The 16792-nt window shown below is 40.8% G+C and overlaps 1 protein-coding gene across 1 annotated transcript; it reads left to right on the forward strand.

Annotated features, from left to right (window-relative positions):
- Window positions 1-12820: 12820 nt before the first annotated feature.
- hoxb13a (homeobox B13a) lies at window positions 12821-15508 on the forward strand. The gene is made up of 2 exons (XM_033645490.2): window positions 12821-13804; window positions 14822-15508. Exons 1-2 carry the CDS (start codon window positions 13090-13092, stop codon window positions 15067-15069), a joined length of 963 nt encoding a protein of 320 aa, XP_033501381.1. The 5' UTR covers window positions 12821-13089; the 3' UTR covers window positions 15070-15508.
- Window positions 15509-16792: the final 1284 nt, after the last annotated feature.

The raw sequence follows: 16792 nt of genomic DNA on the forward strand, positions 1-16792 counted from the left end.
CAAGCAAAGCTAGGTATATGGTAGGGGTGTAAATATAGACCGTGCAGGCAGTGTGGTTGCACAGGGGCCCGTGAGGTGGGGGGCCCAAAGAGACAGTGGGCCCTCCAACCATTTGTTGAGTGGGGAATGGGCCCTTATGAGTGATTGCCACCTTGAAAATATGCCTGTTTTCAAAGAATAAGTCACTGAATTAAAAACAGTGCCATTTGCTATAAGTGCCCTTGAAAAAGTCAAACCCATCTCCATCATGTTTAGTTTTTCTTTTTTGTAAAGTAGTCAGTAGCACCTATAACAAAATTGCATGCTTATTCTATAACTACAAATCAACTATTAAATTTGTTTAATGAAATTAATAATGTCTTATTTTTTGTTATATACAGATATGTAGTTATGACAGCTGGGTAATATGTATGTTGATGCTATCCAATGGCAAGTCTCTGATGATGTGATGAGATGATACGCGCACGATAGTGTGCACTAGGCCAGTCATAATAGCGTACACTGGGGCCCATCCTACCTTATGCCACTGGTATATACACAGTGCATTTATGACAAACACCACACACACACACACACACACACACACACACACACTGAATTGAGTTGAACATTTAATTGAGAGAGGGATTAACATTAAAGAAAAAAAAATGTGGTTGCACCTCAAACCGAGGCCCAAAGACTGAAGTTTCAGGCACTACAAACCCAGGAACTGATCCCTTTTGTCAACTGGACGTCAAACTACTGTTCAACCTCTGAACAACAGTGCTTTCCATTCACTAATTAGACCAAACCATGAACAAAAGATGCCTATCTGCAAGATTAGACGAATCAAAAACTCAAACTTAATTGCCATATGGTCCTAAATTGCAAAATAACTCTTTACTGCAGGCCTATTCAATTTGCGACCCGCGGGCCACATGCGGTCCAGAAGCAACCTCTGAGTGGCCGAGACCTGGTATTAAACAAATTAATCAAGACTGTAGTAATAAGCTCCACCATTATCAGCTCTTATCATTACATTTTAAAGTTTCAGTTTCATGTATCACCATGCTGCAGCCTCTCTCTTGCTCTCTGCATGTCAGGGCTGACCTCCTCCTTACAACACACACACACTCAGACACACAAGCACTGCTGAAATGTCTGGTTTTAAAATCGTGCCCAGTTGAATTTGTAATTGAATAGCCATGCTTTACTGTCAGAGACACATTGCAGAGACAGAACCTGAGCAAATAAGACTTGCTGACTACAGTATAGCCATGGAGAAAAGATTATATAAGAAGTACAGAGATGAACTTCCTCTTAAAATGTGAAAAATATAATTCTGTCAGAGTTGAAAACTTTACGAAATTTGATTCATTAATCTCAAACTCCACAGAGCTGAGCAGAAATGACAGTGAAAGAGTGTTTGTGTATGTCACAAACTGGGGCAAACATTATGAAACATGAAAACAAACAAATAATTAAAACAGCATCTTGACATAATACTCACACACACACACACACAGTTATACATTCATCTGGACAGTTATGTGTTATTGTTGTAGACTGTATTTTATCTATGTTATGCAACTGTAATGATAAATGGAAAGCAGTGGAAATAGTATAACAATATTAATAGCAGCGACATCGATATTTGACATTTTATCTTAAAAACATACTCAAACAATAGCAATTGCTGCAGATTAATTTCCTACCAATCAACTTAATTGATGAACTGTCAAATCGTTTCAGGTCTGCTATTAAGACATTATTACTGTAGCTCTCTACATACTGTTGGATCACTGCAGCTCTCCTTTTGCTGAATTAATATTCACCACTTTCATGTTTGGCAGCAGGGCAAAGACAAACATTCTGCAACAGCCCAACACACTCAGGCTCACTGTGGGTGAGCAGCCGCAGAAACACAGTCTGTTTGCACAGGATATCATCACATCATCACATCAGTTACTTGTTCTGTCGTATCAATGAGATAAATGTCACTTAGGTAGGGGAGTTTGTCAAAGTACAACAAAAGATGGTGTTTTACTATTCTGAAACAGCACAGGCAGATTCTACTTTAATATCAGAGCCACTGAATCAGAACAAATAAGTCAATTTCGATAATAATTTCCAACTGTGAACTACTGAATGCTTCAGTTACAGAGTTACAGGGGCGTTAGTACAAGTAGGCCTTTTAATATTTGTGGTAATATGATAGCTCTTTCTTTCTCAATTTATCCCCATATTTGCACACACACACACACACACACACACACACACAGAGCCACTACTCTTGTTAAATGCTTAACAAGGTCAAGTTCAAGGACACAGGACACAGTGAATGCTGGGTAAAAGCTTGCATTATAACCACTGTATGATAATAATATTTCCTAAATATGAGTTAAGGCCTTGGTGATTTGGTTGAAATGAGTATAGCCTACTGTTTCATGGTATGGCAACAATAAATAAATAAATAAATACGTAAGTAAATAAACAGATAAATAATAACACTGATGTTCACCACAATGTCACACGTGACATCAAACAAAACTTCATACAGAAATCAAATAACTTAGATAAAACATTTCCCTAGTCTGTAATTACAACTTTAATTTAGATTTAGGTCATTTAGATCTCATACAGTTTGCATATCTAATGTCATTTAAGGCTGTTTCATCAAAAGTGATTTGGTCATCTGATTTGTGCTGTTGAACCTGTGAAGTCTTATCTTCATGCTGTGGGTGTTCTCTAGTCTCCACAGAGGGAGCAGACCCACAAAGAGTGAAGAAAAGTTAACTATTCAGTGTTCAGCAATTATAGCCTTATCAGGGACAGTAACCATCCAGTAACAAGCCCAGCTCGGTTCTATTGTAGGAGCAGGCTGTAGGCTACTGTCCTGCAAAAATCACACATGTATCTGCTGCTCTGGCAGATGAGATGTTTGTACAGATAATATATGATCTTAAGCTCATCAACACCACCATCAAACACACAGATTTACAGTGTATCAGTCTTAGTTTAAACGCCACTGAGCGTCCAACTCTGGACTGAACCAGTTTTGTATTGTTTATTGGCTATACAATACAAAACTGGTTCAGTCCAGAGTTGAACCAAGCAGAGACAAAACACATAATATGCTAAACTTTAGCGTATTATGTGTTTTGTCTCTGCTTGGTTAAAAATTGTTGTATGACAGGGACATGCACAGGTACAGACTAGAGTTGCCAAAACTTTGTCCTCTCTGGCTGAGTTGCCCTTCAGGGAGAAAAGGATAATGACTCATGTTGTGACAGAACTTGACGCCTGTCATGTGACACTGTTGTAGCTGTGCCATCAGCCTTTGTTGCGAGTTTTTTTTAGCTGTGGAAATGATTAACAATAAAATATTTAACCAGTTTAATGTCCTGTGAATAAAATAAATCCCCATATTTTCTCTAAAACATTGCCCAGCTTGTTACATTTGCATCACATTGTGCCTCATATAAGCCTACGCTATCACATGGACCAATCTCAGCTAGTTAGCTGGCTGGCATAGGCAGGATGCTATTGTACATGCAAGAAAGAAACAGCAGAGACAGAAAGAGCTGATGGTGTTGCTAATAGGGGTGAATCTTTGCAGAGATGGATTCAGACTACCAGCAGGTGAGGCATTGTGATGGAATTGTCAATTAACTATCTCCTACATAATTAATGAAAAGGAGAGTAGGCCTACTTTCTCAGAGGCATTTTTTTTAAAGTTGGAAATAAAAAGTTTAGACAACACTGGAGAGTGAGATGATCAAGTGAAATAGTACTGAATGGTGAAATATGAGATGGTATAGCCAGAAAATACGTTCATGAAATCCTATTTGACATTTTGTGAGTGTTCTGTAGGCTATTTTAAGTCATTTTTTAAATATACAAAACTATATATGTTGCCTACTCTCATCAAATTCACTGTCACATAAGGCAGGCACAACATCTGCATATTTTGGAATGTATAGAGCAGTCCATCAAAATGTCTGTTCATATTGTTGTTTGGGAGTAATAGTGCCAGTGATGATGGTGATGATGACTTTTTTTGATATTGTGTCATACAACCAAGGCTGAAGACAACTGCCACAATGCCTCAGTAGCCCAGGGACTCAAAGCCCCCAGCTTCACTATATCTCTCTGGATTTGTGGTCAATTAAATGCACATTTGTTCTACAACTTTTGTAATATGCACCATCAAAGTGCAGTATCAGCTGAGATGCAGTAATTAATACTATGATGAGTCCTGTATCATGACCTCAACCTAAGGCTCTGTCTTGTAAATGGAGACTAAATCAAAATCCTAACTCAAGATCAGTAGCTAGATTAAGATTACCAGCTCTAAAATGAGAAACAAGATCGTCGCCTTCAACAAAAATTTTGCCTTCTAGGTAAGTGAGGCATACAGTCAAGAGCATATGGATATCAGTGTGTTGGCAGCAGGTTGTTTATTAAGCCACAGAGCAATTTGCTTGTTGTCACCACTGCCCTTGTCTGCACTGGTGAACATCAAGGAGACCAGTTTAAAGAAGCAAACCAGCCGCCCAGGCTTCAATTTCTCCAGTTTCATGACCTGATTTCACACAGACGACAGGTACGGCTGCAGGCAGTTTAATGAGCTGCAGTAATAATGAAGTATGGAGCTGAATGAGAAGCTGGCAGGCTGCTGTGTGCTGCATGGAGGCGGAGCGACGACCACGCTGCACCATGGCTGCAGGCACGAAACATGGGTTTACCCATATGTTCACTCAAAGCTGAGCAAGGCTCACATGTTATAGTGGAACTTAGAAAAGAAGCTGAAGTGTAGACTGAGTTGAAAAATTTCAACTAAAACTTCTTTCCTGAGTTTGTAATACCACACACGTTAAAACTCCATTTAGACTGTTATATATTATGTACATTTTTTATTAGGTGTTGAGTGTTAAATGTTATAAATAGTGTACAAAACTGCAGAAACTTTAAACTAAAAAAACAACAAACAAACTAAAACTAAAGGTCCACTTTCTCCTGCTTTCAGCTGCATCTCATCGTCTTCCTTAGTGGATAGAGTTTGCTCAGTTGTCATGGAGATGTCTGATTGATCATCATGTCTTAAGGATGGAAAAACTGACCCATTACATGATAAAGTTATTTTAAGTTCAAGTAACAAACGGGAATATTTTTTTTTAAACAGCAGGTAAAGTTCATCAGTATAATGAGGTCAAAGGTCACTGTAGCCACAGCTCAGTCTGGTCAGCATGTAAACAGAAGCTAATTAGGTATTTGAAATATTGTCTTAGTCTTTGATATGATAACTGAAAAACTGTAAGAGAAATGAATAAATCAGTTTATACCCTGTTCATCTGCTGTATCCTGAAGACAGGGGCGCCCCCAAAAATGTTTTATAAGGGTGGCCAGATGTGGCCACTGAAGATCTTGGGGTGGCACACCAAAACAAAAAGCCATAACTGAATTTTAGGAATTCGAAAAGTACATAGGGTTGAAAACTGCCAATATGAGAGTTAAGGAATCACATACTGATTTACTTTGGTTTCTTATTTCACAGTTAATTTGACTAATTATCTGATGTGAATAGACTAATACCAGTAAGGTTAACATTTTGAGTTCCACAGCAATCCCGTTTTAATGTGTTACATATCTGGATATACATGTTAGTTGATTCATTGTTCTTCAAAAGAGGCAGGTTGCCCTTTTCCTTAATAAGACAAATATGTAGCTTTAATTTGAAGGATTACATTGATTGTGAGAAGCAAAATATTTACTTCCCATGGAACAACCCTTCTCAAGTTTAGGGGAGACTTGTAGGTACACATCAAACCCATTTTCATTTAGATATCTTGAGGTGAGAGTTCAAGGGACCCCTTTGAAAATGGCGACATCAGTTGTTCCCTCGCCAAAATTTAGCTCAACTTTGAAATGTTATTTAGCCCCCTTCCAGGCAAGCTATACCAATATGGTTGGTACAAATGAATGCCCTAGGGTGTCTGGTTTCACATGATACCACTGCCTAAGTGAAAAAATCAGAAAATACCACAGTGTCTTAAAATCAGTAACATTGGCCTCCAATCATTTCAGGGTGGAAAAAGCCATAAAGAAGATATAAAGAGAGGGAAAATGACAAAAGGAAGGAAAAGGAAAAACCTGAAGTTTGTCTACTGTTGAAAATCAGGGAAGTTGTTCACAATTGAATACTTTCACCTTGTTTACTATGTTGTTGCATGTCTTAATGTTCAACTATTTCACAATACACACACACACTTTTTTTTTTTTAAATTTTGACTTTATTTTCATATCGATGACAGCTCCTGTTGCCTCATGAAAACCAGCTGTCAAAGGACACCTTAGGTGAACTAAAAACTAAAGTACTTGAACCAGTCAGTTAATAATGTGTTTTGTATCATTTGGTAAATTCATCACATGTCATTAACACAGGTGTCGTACTTGGTTTACAGTAGCTTGTTTGGTTAAGGTGAGGGTAAAGTTTTGGTCAAGGATGCACAATACCTCACAACTTGCATTGCGTTTTGTAAAATGCAGTATAGTTTCTCACTGTGCAGGCTCTGGGAAGTAAAATTGTTTAATAAATACCACCCCCGTGGCCCATTGCCCACTCTCCCCCTCACTGATATCCCATGGATTATACATTTAACCAATCTGTTCACACTATATATACAGTCTAAATATTCAGGAGATGATCACTGGGAAAAGAACATGCTCCTTGCAAAGACCCAAATTGAAATCCATCAATTAGGCACAGAGGTCAAGTTCAAGACCTGCAGTGTTTGCAGAGAATAGAGCAGAATGCAAAGCAGCTGCAGGATAGACTGAGTCTGAAGTCAGAATAAAGAGGCATTAAGGAAATCTAAATGGAGTGAAAGTGTGGCAGACTGACAGAACAAACTGGTCAGTTGCTGCACTTCACTTACTGAACTTAACGTCAGCTAATTCTGGAACAATGGGGCTCTGCTGCTGACCAAGCATCTCACCTGCTGAGGTGTTTAATGTGAAAATGTCCCCAGCAGCATACAAGACATTCCTGATAGACTGCAACCTTTAAAAGGATCTTCCACAAAGTGTCTGAACTGCCTTAACCTCAAAGAGAATACTGACTACATTGTAGAGAAAGCCACACAGAGATTGTATATCATTAGGAGGTGAAATTATGTTTGAGTTTCAACTGACTGTTCGGACTGAATTGAAATGGCAGAAAGTAAATACAGCTGGAAAACGAGACATGTGGAGTCATGCTGCTGAGGGAGACAGCGATGATACCGACAATATATGGGTTGATAGATAAAAAATATCATTAGATAAATAAAAGAGACAATATGTAAAGCAAAACAGAGGATGAGGTGAGGCCGGAGCTAACATGCTCTATCAGGTGCATGTATGACATTCTGACTTCATGTCAAAGTGCAGGAAGAGATTTAAGTGTCGGAACTGTCATTATCTGACAAACTGATATTTTCGACCTAATGGCGCAAGAATGCATGTTATTCAATTTATTGGAGGTAGATTTTGTTGTTACCTGGTTTATTTGCATCAAGTCTTGAGCTGTGTAATAAAATCGCCTGTAAGAGTCTCCTCATTTGTTCATATCCGTCGGGTTTCGTCTCCAGACTAGGCCCCCGCCTGTCACTCACATTATTTTGCGTCTTGTTTAGCTACAAGTTGCAGGTTAACTTGTAAAGTGCTGCTGACCTTCAGTATTCTGTTAATGCTGTCTGAGTCATACCCATAGTTTCCTGCCACAGCATTTCCAACCTGACACTCTCCACAAATGCTGAATAAAGTCAGACGAAATGCTGTGCTGCAGGTTATATTTTCTTAAGTGTTTGGGCTTTATCTGCTTAACTGGTTTAGTATGCAGCAGATGCTCAAAGGATAAATTACTTTATTGGAATAGTCCGCCAAAAGATAGAGACAGTATTTGTTACATCTCAACAGTTTATTAGCTGAGAGTCAACAATTCAACTGTATTGCTTTGTCTGTAGATGTTGGAGTTTAGACGACAATTAAATATTCTCAAAAATAATATTGTTGACCTTGAACTCAGCCTATAGTGCATGGGCTGAGTAAATACTTCAGGTTCAACTAGCTATATTTTTCTGAGCATAAGTAATGAATTGTCACATAAACTCTATATGTAAACACCCACAGACAAAACAAAACAGTTGAATTATTGAATCTCAACTAATAAGCTGTTGAGATGTAACAAATACTCCATAAACTATCTGTGGGCGGACTATCCAGATTAAGTGTTACCAGTACCAACAGTCACTTCAGGGGCTCTGATTGGTTGTAGGGGCCCTGATCTTCGGGCCTTGGGCCCACGTAGGTCCGGTTGGATAAATATCATTATCACCTCACCTACCTCTGTATCTATTATCCATGATTCTTAGTGTCTTGACATAAATGTTTTAAAAAAGAAAAGCATTTCAGTGGACACGTTTTGGGGTTTTGTAAAGCCGAATTGCAAACATATATTGTCATCACCGCCGTGTGTTATTCAGCTCTCCTCCTGCAGTATTATAATTGCATTTTTCGATATGTTTGCGAATGAATTGAGTGTATTTGTGTTTGGGAACTCTCTTACCTCCAAATTCCCTGTTGACGAATGAAAAAAGGTATTTTGAATTGAAGGACGTGTGTGATACAAATCTACTTAAATCACGTGAAACACTGCGCAAATGGCTCCCGGAGCGCTTCGTGTTTCCCTGCTCTGATCAGCAGCAGGATTAAAAAAAAAGTTAGAACGAAAAAGCTGCGAGACGTTTTCTTATACCTCTATGAGAGTAACATTATGATAATACAAGGTACTGTAAACTTGTAGGCCCCAGATATAAAGGAAGCCATATTTAAGTTAAGATTGACACCAAATTAAGTCGAAACAAATGGGGGAGCATGGAGGTGAGTTATAATTGGTAATTAGACAATGCTGCTTGTATGAGCAGTTATAATAATTAGAAAGGCCTAATATCTTATTACATCTCTTGATTGGTGGTTTAGGATTTTGTGGATAAAGCAGTTAAGTTACATTAGTAGTTTTTTTTTCTATAATGCGCATTTTTAAATGTCTCCTCATTACAGGGCAAAGCAAATGTATGCGGGGATTCTGGGTCGTTGTGTCGATGATAAACCTATACATACTGTATTGCTGATCATAAACTTATAACTGTTCTTATATAAACACATTAGTATGTGCATGATGCGGTAATTGACGACCCTCAGCCCTTGAAGCAGCGCACAGCTATGGGTTAAATATTGAGAAATGCTGCTATTTAACTGACACTGTGTTGATAATGTGCTGAGGCAGAGTAAAACACATAATGGCGGCTCAATAATGTGCTTATATTTAGGGGGATTTAAGGATTCTCCGACTGTGATTGAGTTTCCTATAATACTGAGGCATATCTTTGGTTAATGATTGATGGCGCAGGCAGCGGTCGGGGTGTTTGTCCTTATACTGGTTAGACTGGTTATATTGGAGCTGTCGGTGCCCATCACTGAGACAGCATGGCGTCTGCCCTGTCATCTGCGCGGTAGCAGGCACGCACACATACACACAAACACACACGCGCGCACAGAAACAGAAGAAGCTTCAAGGTGTGCGGTGGCCTTGAACTTGAGCTCATTACATCTGTCTCTCTCTCTCTGTCTGCCCCCTCCTCTCCCTTTCCGTGTTAAACTTGACCTTGACCCTCGGGGGCCAGTCTGCCAGTCTAACCCCCCCCCCCCCCCCCCCCCCCCCCCCCCCGGCAGACCACACTATGGGAGAGAGACTGGCTGTCTGGGTGGTTTGTGTGTGTGCGCGCGGATGTCTGTGCTTATATTTGTCAGGCCCACAGAACAGGTCCGAGACAATTCAGTGCAAAGCTTTTCAAAACCAGGAGCCAGCTATAGTGACAGTTTGGTCGTCAGTGAGTGAACTAATGTTCAAGTATTTTTTATGATGGGATGGAGGAATACAGCACCGCACATACAGACAGGGAGGACACGATCACATTCACTGTCTGCAACATACACAGATACATATTAGTATGTTCACACAACTGATTTCAAGAGCTAATATCCTTCTTTTCTATATCTGTTATCAGTGACTCTGTGTCCACCAGGCATCATTTCTCTCAAAACCTAAACAACTTCCACGATATTAACGAAATCTCATTTTATTTTTTGAGTTAACTTTTACCCGACCTTGAAAATTGAATCTTGACATTGGAACAGTGGTTTGGCAAAAACAAACAAACAAACAGGAAAAAAAGCAAAAAATAAAATAAAATGTTAATACTACTACTACTACTACTACTAATAATAATAATAATAATAATAAAAGTAAAATAATGATTATTATAACAACAACCCCCAAAACAAAAGAAAACAGGCTGGCTGAGATTTTCTCAATGCGGCTCTTTCTGGAGCTTTCCATCGGACCTTGCGGTATTCTTCAACGAGTTATCAAGACCCATTCCAAAAAGTGGATTTTCAGTTAAGAAATAATTTCTTTTAATGTATTGTTTATTTTATTTCATTTTATAAACTTATTCATCATTTCATCCGTAACTGCCAAAGATTAAACCGGAAAAATGTAAATTAAGTAAGGCAGAAGAAGAAGAAGGAGAAGAAGAAGAAGAAGATCTAGGCCTTACGAGCAAACGTCTTGACTTTTCCCCAGTCATCCCTTGTAACCAAATCACAAACTAACATAACTTAAAGCCTTAAATTAAAATTGAGCTGCTGCTTTGATCGCAGAGGCATCTCATATTCTCCGATAAAATAGGCTTCTACGTTTTAATGCATCTTTTTGTTATTGTCTTCTCTGAACATGCTGTATTGTGTATTATATTACTTTATTGTTGGTTCAGTCTCCACTAAACTCAAGCAAGTAGCTGATTTATTTCCACCTCTGCCATGATCCAGGTTGGCAGTCTCTACTCAGTGGAAGTAAAACGCACAGAAAACAGCCACATCTGTGTGTTTACTGTCCCGCTCCTCATCCTCACCAGCTTCCGCCTCCGTCATCTGGAGCAGTTTCACACCTGCTTCTGTCCTCTGCTGCCACAGGACGGTGTTGAGACTGCTTTTTAAAAATGAGATAAAGTGCCAAAAAAGAGTGTTTAACGGAATGACTTCTGCGGTGCACACACAATGTGACATGAACTTCTTCAAAGGCCCCTGAAAAGGTAGAGGAAGTAATCACTGCAGTAGCCAGTAGTTGCGGGTTCCCGGATGAACCAAACAAAATAAAATAAAGTCAAAAAAGATAAAATACAAGCCCACCTTTGACATTCATTCGCTTAGAAGGGCTCGGCTTTTGCCTTCAGTCCTGCTGTACTCACTCAAGTTTCAGCATTATGAAAGCTCATGATGTGCGGCGGGACACTTGTCCAACCACAGAAGTTATTCGTAATGTCATGATTTCCACAGATTCCACTTGTGTGGAAAACAACTTGAATAATGTCTAAAAATCTCTATAAAATATTATTTATTTTAAATTATTCTATTTGAGGCAATATGCAAAAACATGACGTATTTTACGCATCGTAGATGTTCAACTGGGACTTGGTTTTCTGTAAAACTAACCTACTTAAGTTGCCAAAACTAACATATTACTGTTATGACAATACTGGGTCCTGTTTGCTGTCACTTATTGTAATTTTTTCTTTCTCAAAAGATGCTTTAAACATAGAATGACACACTTGTCGTTGCAGTTAATACGTGTGGAAAGTGACAGTTACTCCATAAAGGCGCAGTAAGCGGGTGCACGAAGAGTTTCATCCTAAAATACCTTAAAGCTCTTTGTGCAACAAAAACCGCCAGAAGAATTCATTCCAAACAGCACCGGGCGCAATTTGAGACCCCCTTTCACATAAATCCAAACCCATAAGCAGCCAGCGAAATGATTACGCAAATAACGTGGCTCAGAAGTGCCGTGAAAACCTTTCCGAAGCGCTTTGAACCAAAGCCATATTTCTCAAATCTTAAGACCTCCAAATCCCTTCCATAAATCCCCTTCACCTTCCTAGAGTCAGATGGTGTGAGAGCGGGACAGACTAAAAGCACACATAAATTCGGACTGAGAAATGTCCAAGCGGGTACAATTATTTTAATAACTAAATGTTTCTTTTGAAACGCGGGTATGTTATTATTTTTCAATACTTTTATGATAACGATAAACGTCTTTTGTCATTCCTTTGGCAGCGCCGGTTATTAGTCTGTAAATGTGTCCATTTGTCTGTGTAATACTGAACATTTTCACACCGGAGCTGAAATATCTAAAAGATGCTAAAGTTTAGAAAAGTTAAACTCGTTGGCATTATTTACTTAATATTTTAATCCCCGTGTCTACTGCATGTGTATTCACACTTACTGTTGGCATAAGACAACATTTTCATAACATGAATTATATACAATAGTCTGTTTCAAGTTCTGGCAATACCGATTACCGAGCGTTTCCCTATGCGTCTTTACGCACAGCACAAAACATGTCTGTTCAACTGATTTATTTATTTATTTATGTCACAATGATTGTATCACTCTTCATGGCAGCGGCAGGAGTTCAGAAACTTCAGTTTGGCATAATGCAGCTGCACGAGGACAAGCGGCACATTCAGGGAGCTGAGCCGCCTCACGAAGCTCATGCTCTTCTCGTGCCACAGCTCGAGCCTCATAAAAATATTTTCTTTGACTGACAATCCCCAACAAGTCTCTTCTTCCCCTTCTTTTTTCTATTGCCCCGTCACGTGATCATCCGGTCTCATCCAATGGAGACTCGCCCTCCCTCCTCTCCTGGTCCCGAGGGCTTGTTGCGTCAAGGCTGCGGCTAGGATGTAACCGGAGGTCCGGCCGGTTACCGGGAGTCTTTGCCTCCGAGCGAGCACCGTCACTAAACGGTGCAGCAAGGCAGCGCACGCGTACTGTGACAGTGCGCGTGACTGTACATGTGAATTACCTGAGCTGTGTGTGAGCAGGAGAGCCAACGATCAGGGGAGAACAAACGCGCATCAGTTCCCCTCATTCAGCCAATGTAGCAGCTCAGCGCGCAGGACCGGACAGAGTCTGAGAGGAACGGAGGCCAGACCGGGAAAAGGAGCGCCTATGACCGCCTCCTTGGTTCTAAACCCTCGCTGGCCAGCGGAAACGGTAATGTTTGTGTATGACAACAATCTGGACGACCTGAACAAGAACATGGAGGGGCTGGTGGGCAGCGGCAACTTCGCCGCTAGCCAGTGCCGCAACATTATGGCACACTCGGCGGCCGCCGCTGCTCTGGGCGGCCACCCGTCCGGCTTGGTGCACTCTTCGGCTGGCTACTCCACAGTGGACGTATCCGCTGCAGGTTCCAGCGAGACAGGCGCCTCTTCGGGGAAGCAATGCGCGGCCGGGCCGTGCCCGGCGGCAGCCGTACCGCACCAGAGCTCCTCGGCTGCTACCGCGTTACCGTACAGCTACTTTAGTAACGGCTACTATCCGTGCAGGATGGGGCGGGGTTCTCTGAAGTCTTGCACCCAGGCGGCGGGAGCCGCGCTCAGCTCCCAGTATATGGACACAACGGTGAACTCTGACGAATACCCGAACCACCGGGCCAAAGAGTTCGCCTTTTACCACGGCTACCCGAGCCCGTATCAGTCCATGGCCAGCTACTTGGACGTGTCGGTGGTCCAAACGCTGGGCACCGGTGAGCCGCGTCATGACACCCTGCTTCCCATGGACAGTTACCAGCCCTGGGCTCTAACCAACGGCTGGGGAGGACAGATGTACTGCTCCAAGGACCAGGGACAGGCCGGACACCTCTGGAAATCCGCTCTGGCTGGTAATTCACTGTTTTTATCCTCCTTTTAAACCTATAAAGAAACTTCGGTATGCAGCATGATGCACAGGCCTACTGCTAGACAGACAACGTTTGCTGTGTGACATGTCACTAAGTATTAATTATAGACTTTTAAAGTAGCCGTTTTGATGAAATGATTAATATGCTCTGGTAATCAAATACAGTCTTCATAAACTTGGAAAAAAGCTGCACAGATAATATGACGAGTTCTCCCTGCAACAGATTTATAAGCAGTGTGCTTCACGCAGAGACTAGTGGCTGTTAATCAAAGCTCAAACAATCCCATCTGCTCTGACGGCGTTTCGTGCAACTGATGCGCAAAATATGACAAGCTGTTTGGAGCATGTAAGTGTATGATAACTAAGATGTGTATTGTGCAGTCTTATCTGTTACTGCAGAGGACAATAATAATATTTGGATTTATCCTGCCTCCTCGTGTTCCTTAGGGAAGGGCTGTTTATTAATTAAAAGGTCATGTGCTGCCTGGTACCGTGTGACTTACTTGTTAACCTGATGATCAGCTAATTACTGGGTGACTAATGCTCACAGAGCACTGTTAACTTACAAGAATAACACTTGGCGGACAATTAATTAGATCTATTAGCACAATCATTTGCAGTTTTAAAAGAAGCTCTCTACAGATCGTTCTTTATTCATCACACAGGGACACATGCAATGAAATACAAATGAGTATATCCACGCGTATACACAAACATGCACACTATATTTGAGGACAGAAGGTGCAGGTCAGGTTGAGCGTGCAGCCGCATGGTCGTGCTGCTTACAGACATCCACCATGTTGTTTGTGTGTCGTAGGATGGATGTCCAATCAGCTCCAAGCATAAAGTCGCCGTCCACCTCATTTAAGCTGCCGGCACTAAAGTCTACACAGCACGATTTAACTTGTATTAAACTTTGCTAGGAACCGAGTAGTGTGTCCCGGTGTGCACAACTTCCCTTCAGACCGCCTTCTCTTTGTCCCCCCTTTTTTCTAAACAGATGTGGTGGCGCACCAGCACGACGGCTCGCCTTTCCGTCGGGGTAGGAAGAAGCGGATACCGTACACCAAGCTCCAGCTCAAAGAACTGGAGAAAGAGTACGCCGCCAACAAATTCATCACCAAGGACAAGAGGAGGAAGATCTCAGCCGCCACCAACCTGTCGGAGCGGCAGATCACCATCTGGTTCCAGAACAGGAGGGTGAAGGAGAAGAAGTTCGTGGCCAAAGTGAAGAGCAGCGCTCCGTAGCATGGTTCCTGCGCTTTGGACGATTTAGTGAAGGATCTTGGTGTATTTGCGTGTTATGCATTAAATATGAACTGAGAGAAATTACAAAAAAAATGTGGAAAAGAACGACGTGGTACTTTTGAGGGACTGTGACTGTGCGTACCGGCGTGCGTCAACAAATGGAAGAAAATACGAATAAAAAAAGGACATAAAGGACAAAATAAGATTAAAGAAAAGAACCAAACCGTCTCCTCAGAGGCGTCATGTAAATACAGCACCTTCCTGCCTGCTTTGATGTAACTGTCCTGTCTACTGTCTGTGTTTTACTGTTTGTCAGTGTTCTCCGTGCCCTGTAGCCTATAGCCCAAAACACACTATTATGCTGTCCATATTGTTTATAACGCCTGTAAACCAGTAATCAAAGTATAGTGCAACACTTAATAAACCCTTTTAATCCCGATGGAGTCTCCAGTAGGTCTTATATCTTCACATGCATTAATATGTTTACTGGTAACTTTGGAGTCGCGCGTAATATGCGTCTTGTCGTCTCCTCCGCCAAACTATGCCCGTAAAATGTGCAAACAAATCCGCATTTACTTCACAACAAAGGCTGAAAGTTGATACCCGCAAACAGCACAGGAGGATTCGGACTTCTCGTGCAGATTAAAAGTGTTTATGAGACTGTGAATTCATATTTGGGCCAGGCCACCCTCTGGAACATCACCACAGTAACGTGATCCATTTCTTATTGTCATTCCACAGGCCTGTATAGACCCGTGTGAACAAACTCTCCCATTATTTTGACCAAGTAATAACATTCTTAACCTAAAGTGTTAAGCCGTGTAGTCAAAGCAAGGCATCACAGCATGAGCAGTAAAATGTATATCAGCGTGAGCAGAAATTACTGTAGGATATTCTTTGTCTCCCTCGTGTCAAGGTTTAATTTAAGAACTGTATCTTCCACCAGCTGCTAAACTTAGCCTCCAGTCATCAGAACAACTCAGGACTGTTTTGTAAAGTGCTGAAACCATCAGGTGTCGAGACACGGAGCGCGAGAAAGTCATACTTCTGTTTGAAAAGTGTTGAAGTAAAACATAATTACATGGAATTATTTAAACTTGATCTGTAACCCTTCAGTAGTTATACTAATGACTTAAACAGTTGCTGTCCGTTTCTGCATATTACACTGTTTACCAGTAATTCATGTGATCCAGGTAAACACACGTTTAATCTGAAGTTGTATTGAATTACATTAAGTGTCAAATTCATCGTTATTTCTATAGGCTAGTGGAAATGCATTACCAAAAAAAAATACGGAAATATTTCCAAATCCAAATATGGATTTTGCAAATATTTATAAGCTACGGTGTAAATACAAATTTGTGACCACAAAAATCGGGCTTATTACACCACTATTTGGCCAGCTGTCAGATTCTGTCTGAGAATGTGAAATATAGCTATACTAAATAAATAAATAAATAAATGTAAAAAGAAATGCCACAAATAAGCATATTTAATGCTGTCCAACTGAAAAAAATCCCAGATTTTGTTGTGGTTATCTGGATGAAGAAATGCGGGGGGGTAATATTCAAATCACTTCAGACATTTTATTGGTCCCCTAACTTCTCAAACCAAAGTTACGCCCATGTTTACAGGGAAAATTAGGGAGATTCATTTTGTACACCTGAAGTGAGAAACTGGCAAAGACAACAGAGACATAGCAAGAAACAAAGTGCGTAATTAA

Source organism: Epinephelus lanceolatus, chromosome 18 (genome assembly GCF_041903045.1).
Source record: "Epinephelus lanceolatus isolate andai-2023 chromosome 18, ASM4190304v1, whole genome shotgun sequence".
Classification (NCBI taxonomy): Eukaryota; Metazoa; Chordata; class Actinopteri; order Perciformes; family Serranidae; genus Epinephelus; species Epinephelus lanceolatus.

Bases quoted from the DNA above. Each gene is read 5' to 3' on its own strand.
- hoxb13a (XM_033645490.2), top strand. From the start codon at position 13,090: ATGACCGCCTCCTTGGTTCTAAACCCTCGCTGGCCAGCGGAAACGGTA. The intron at 13,805-14,821 runs GTAATTCACTGT...TTTTCTAAACAG, and splicing joins CTGGAAATCCGCTCTGGCTG to ATGTGGTGGCGCACCAGCAC.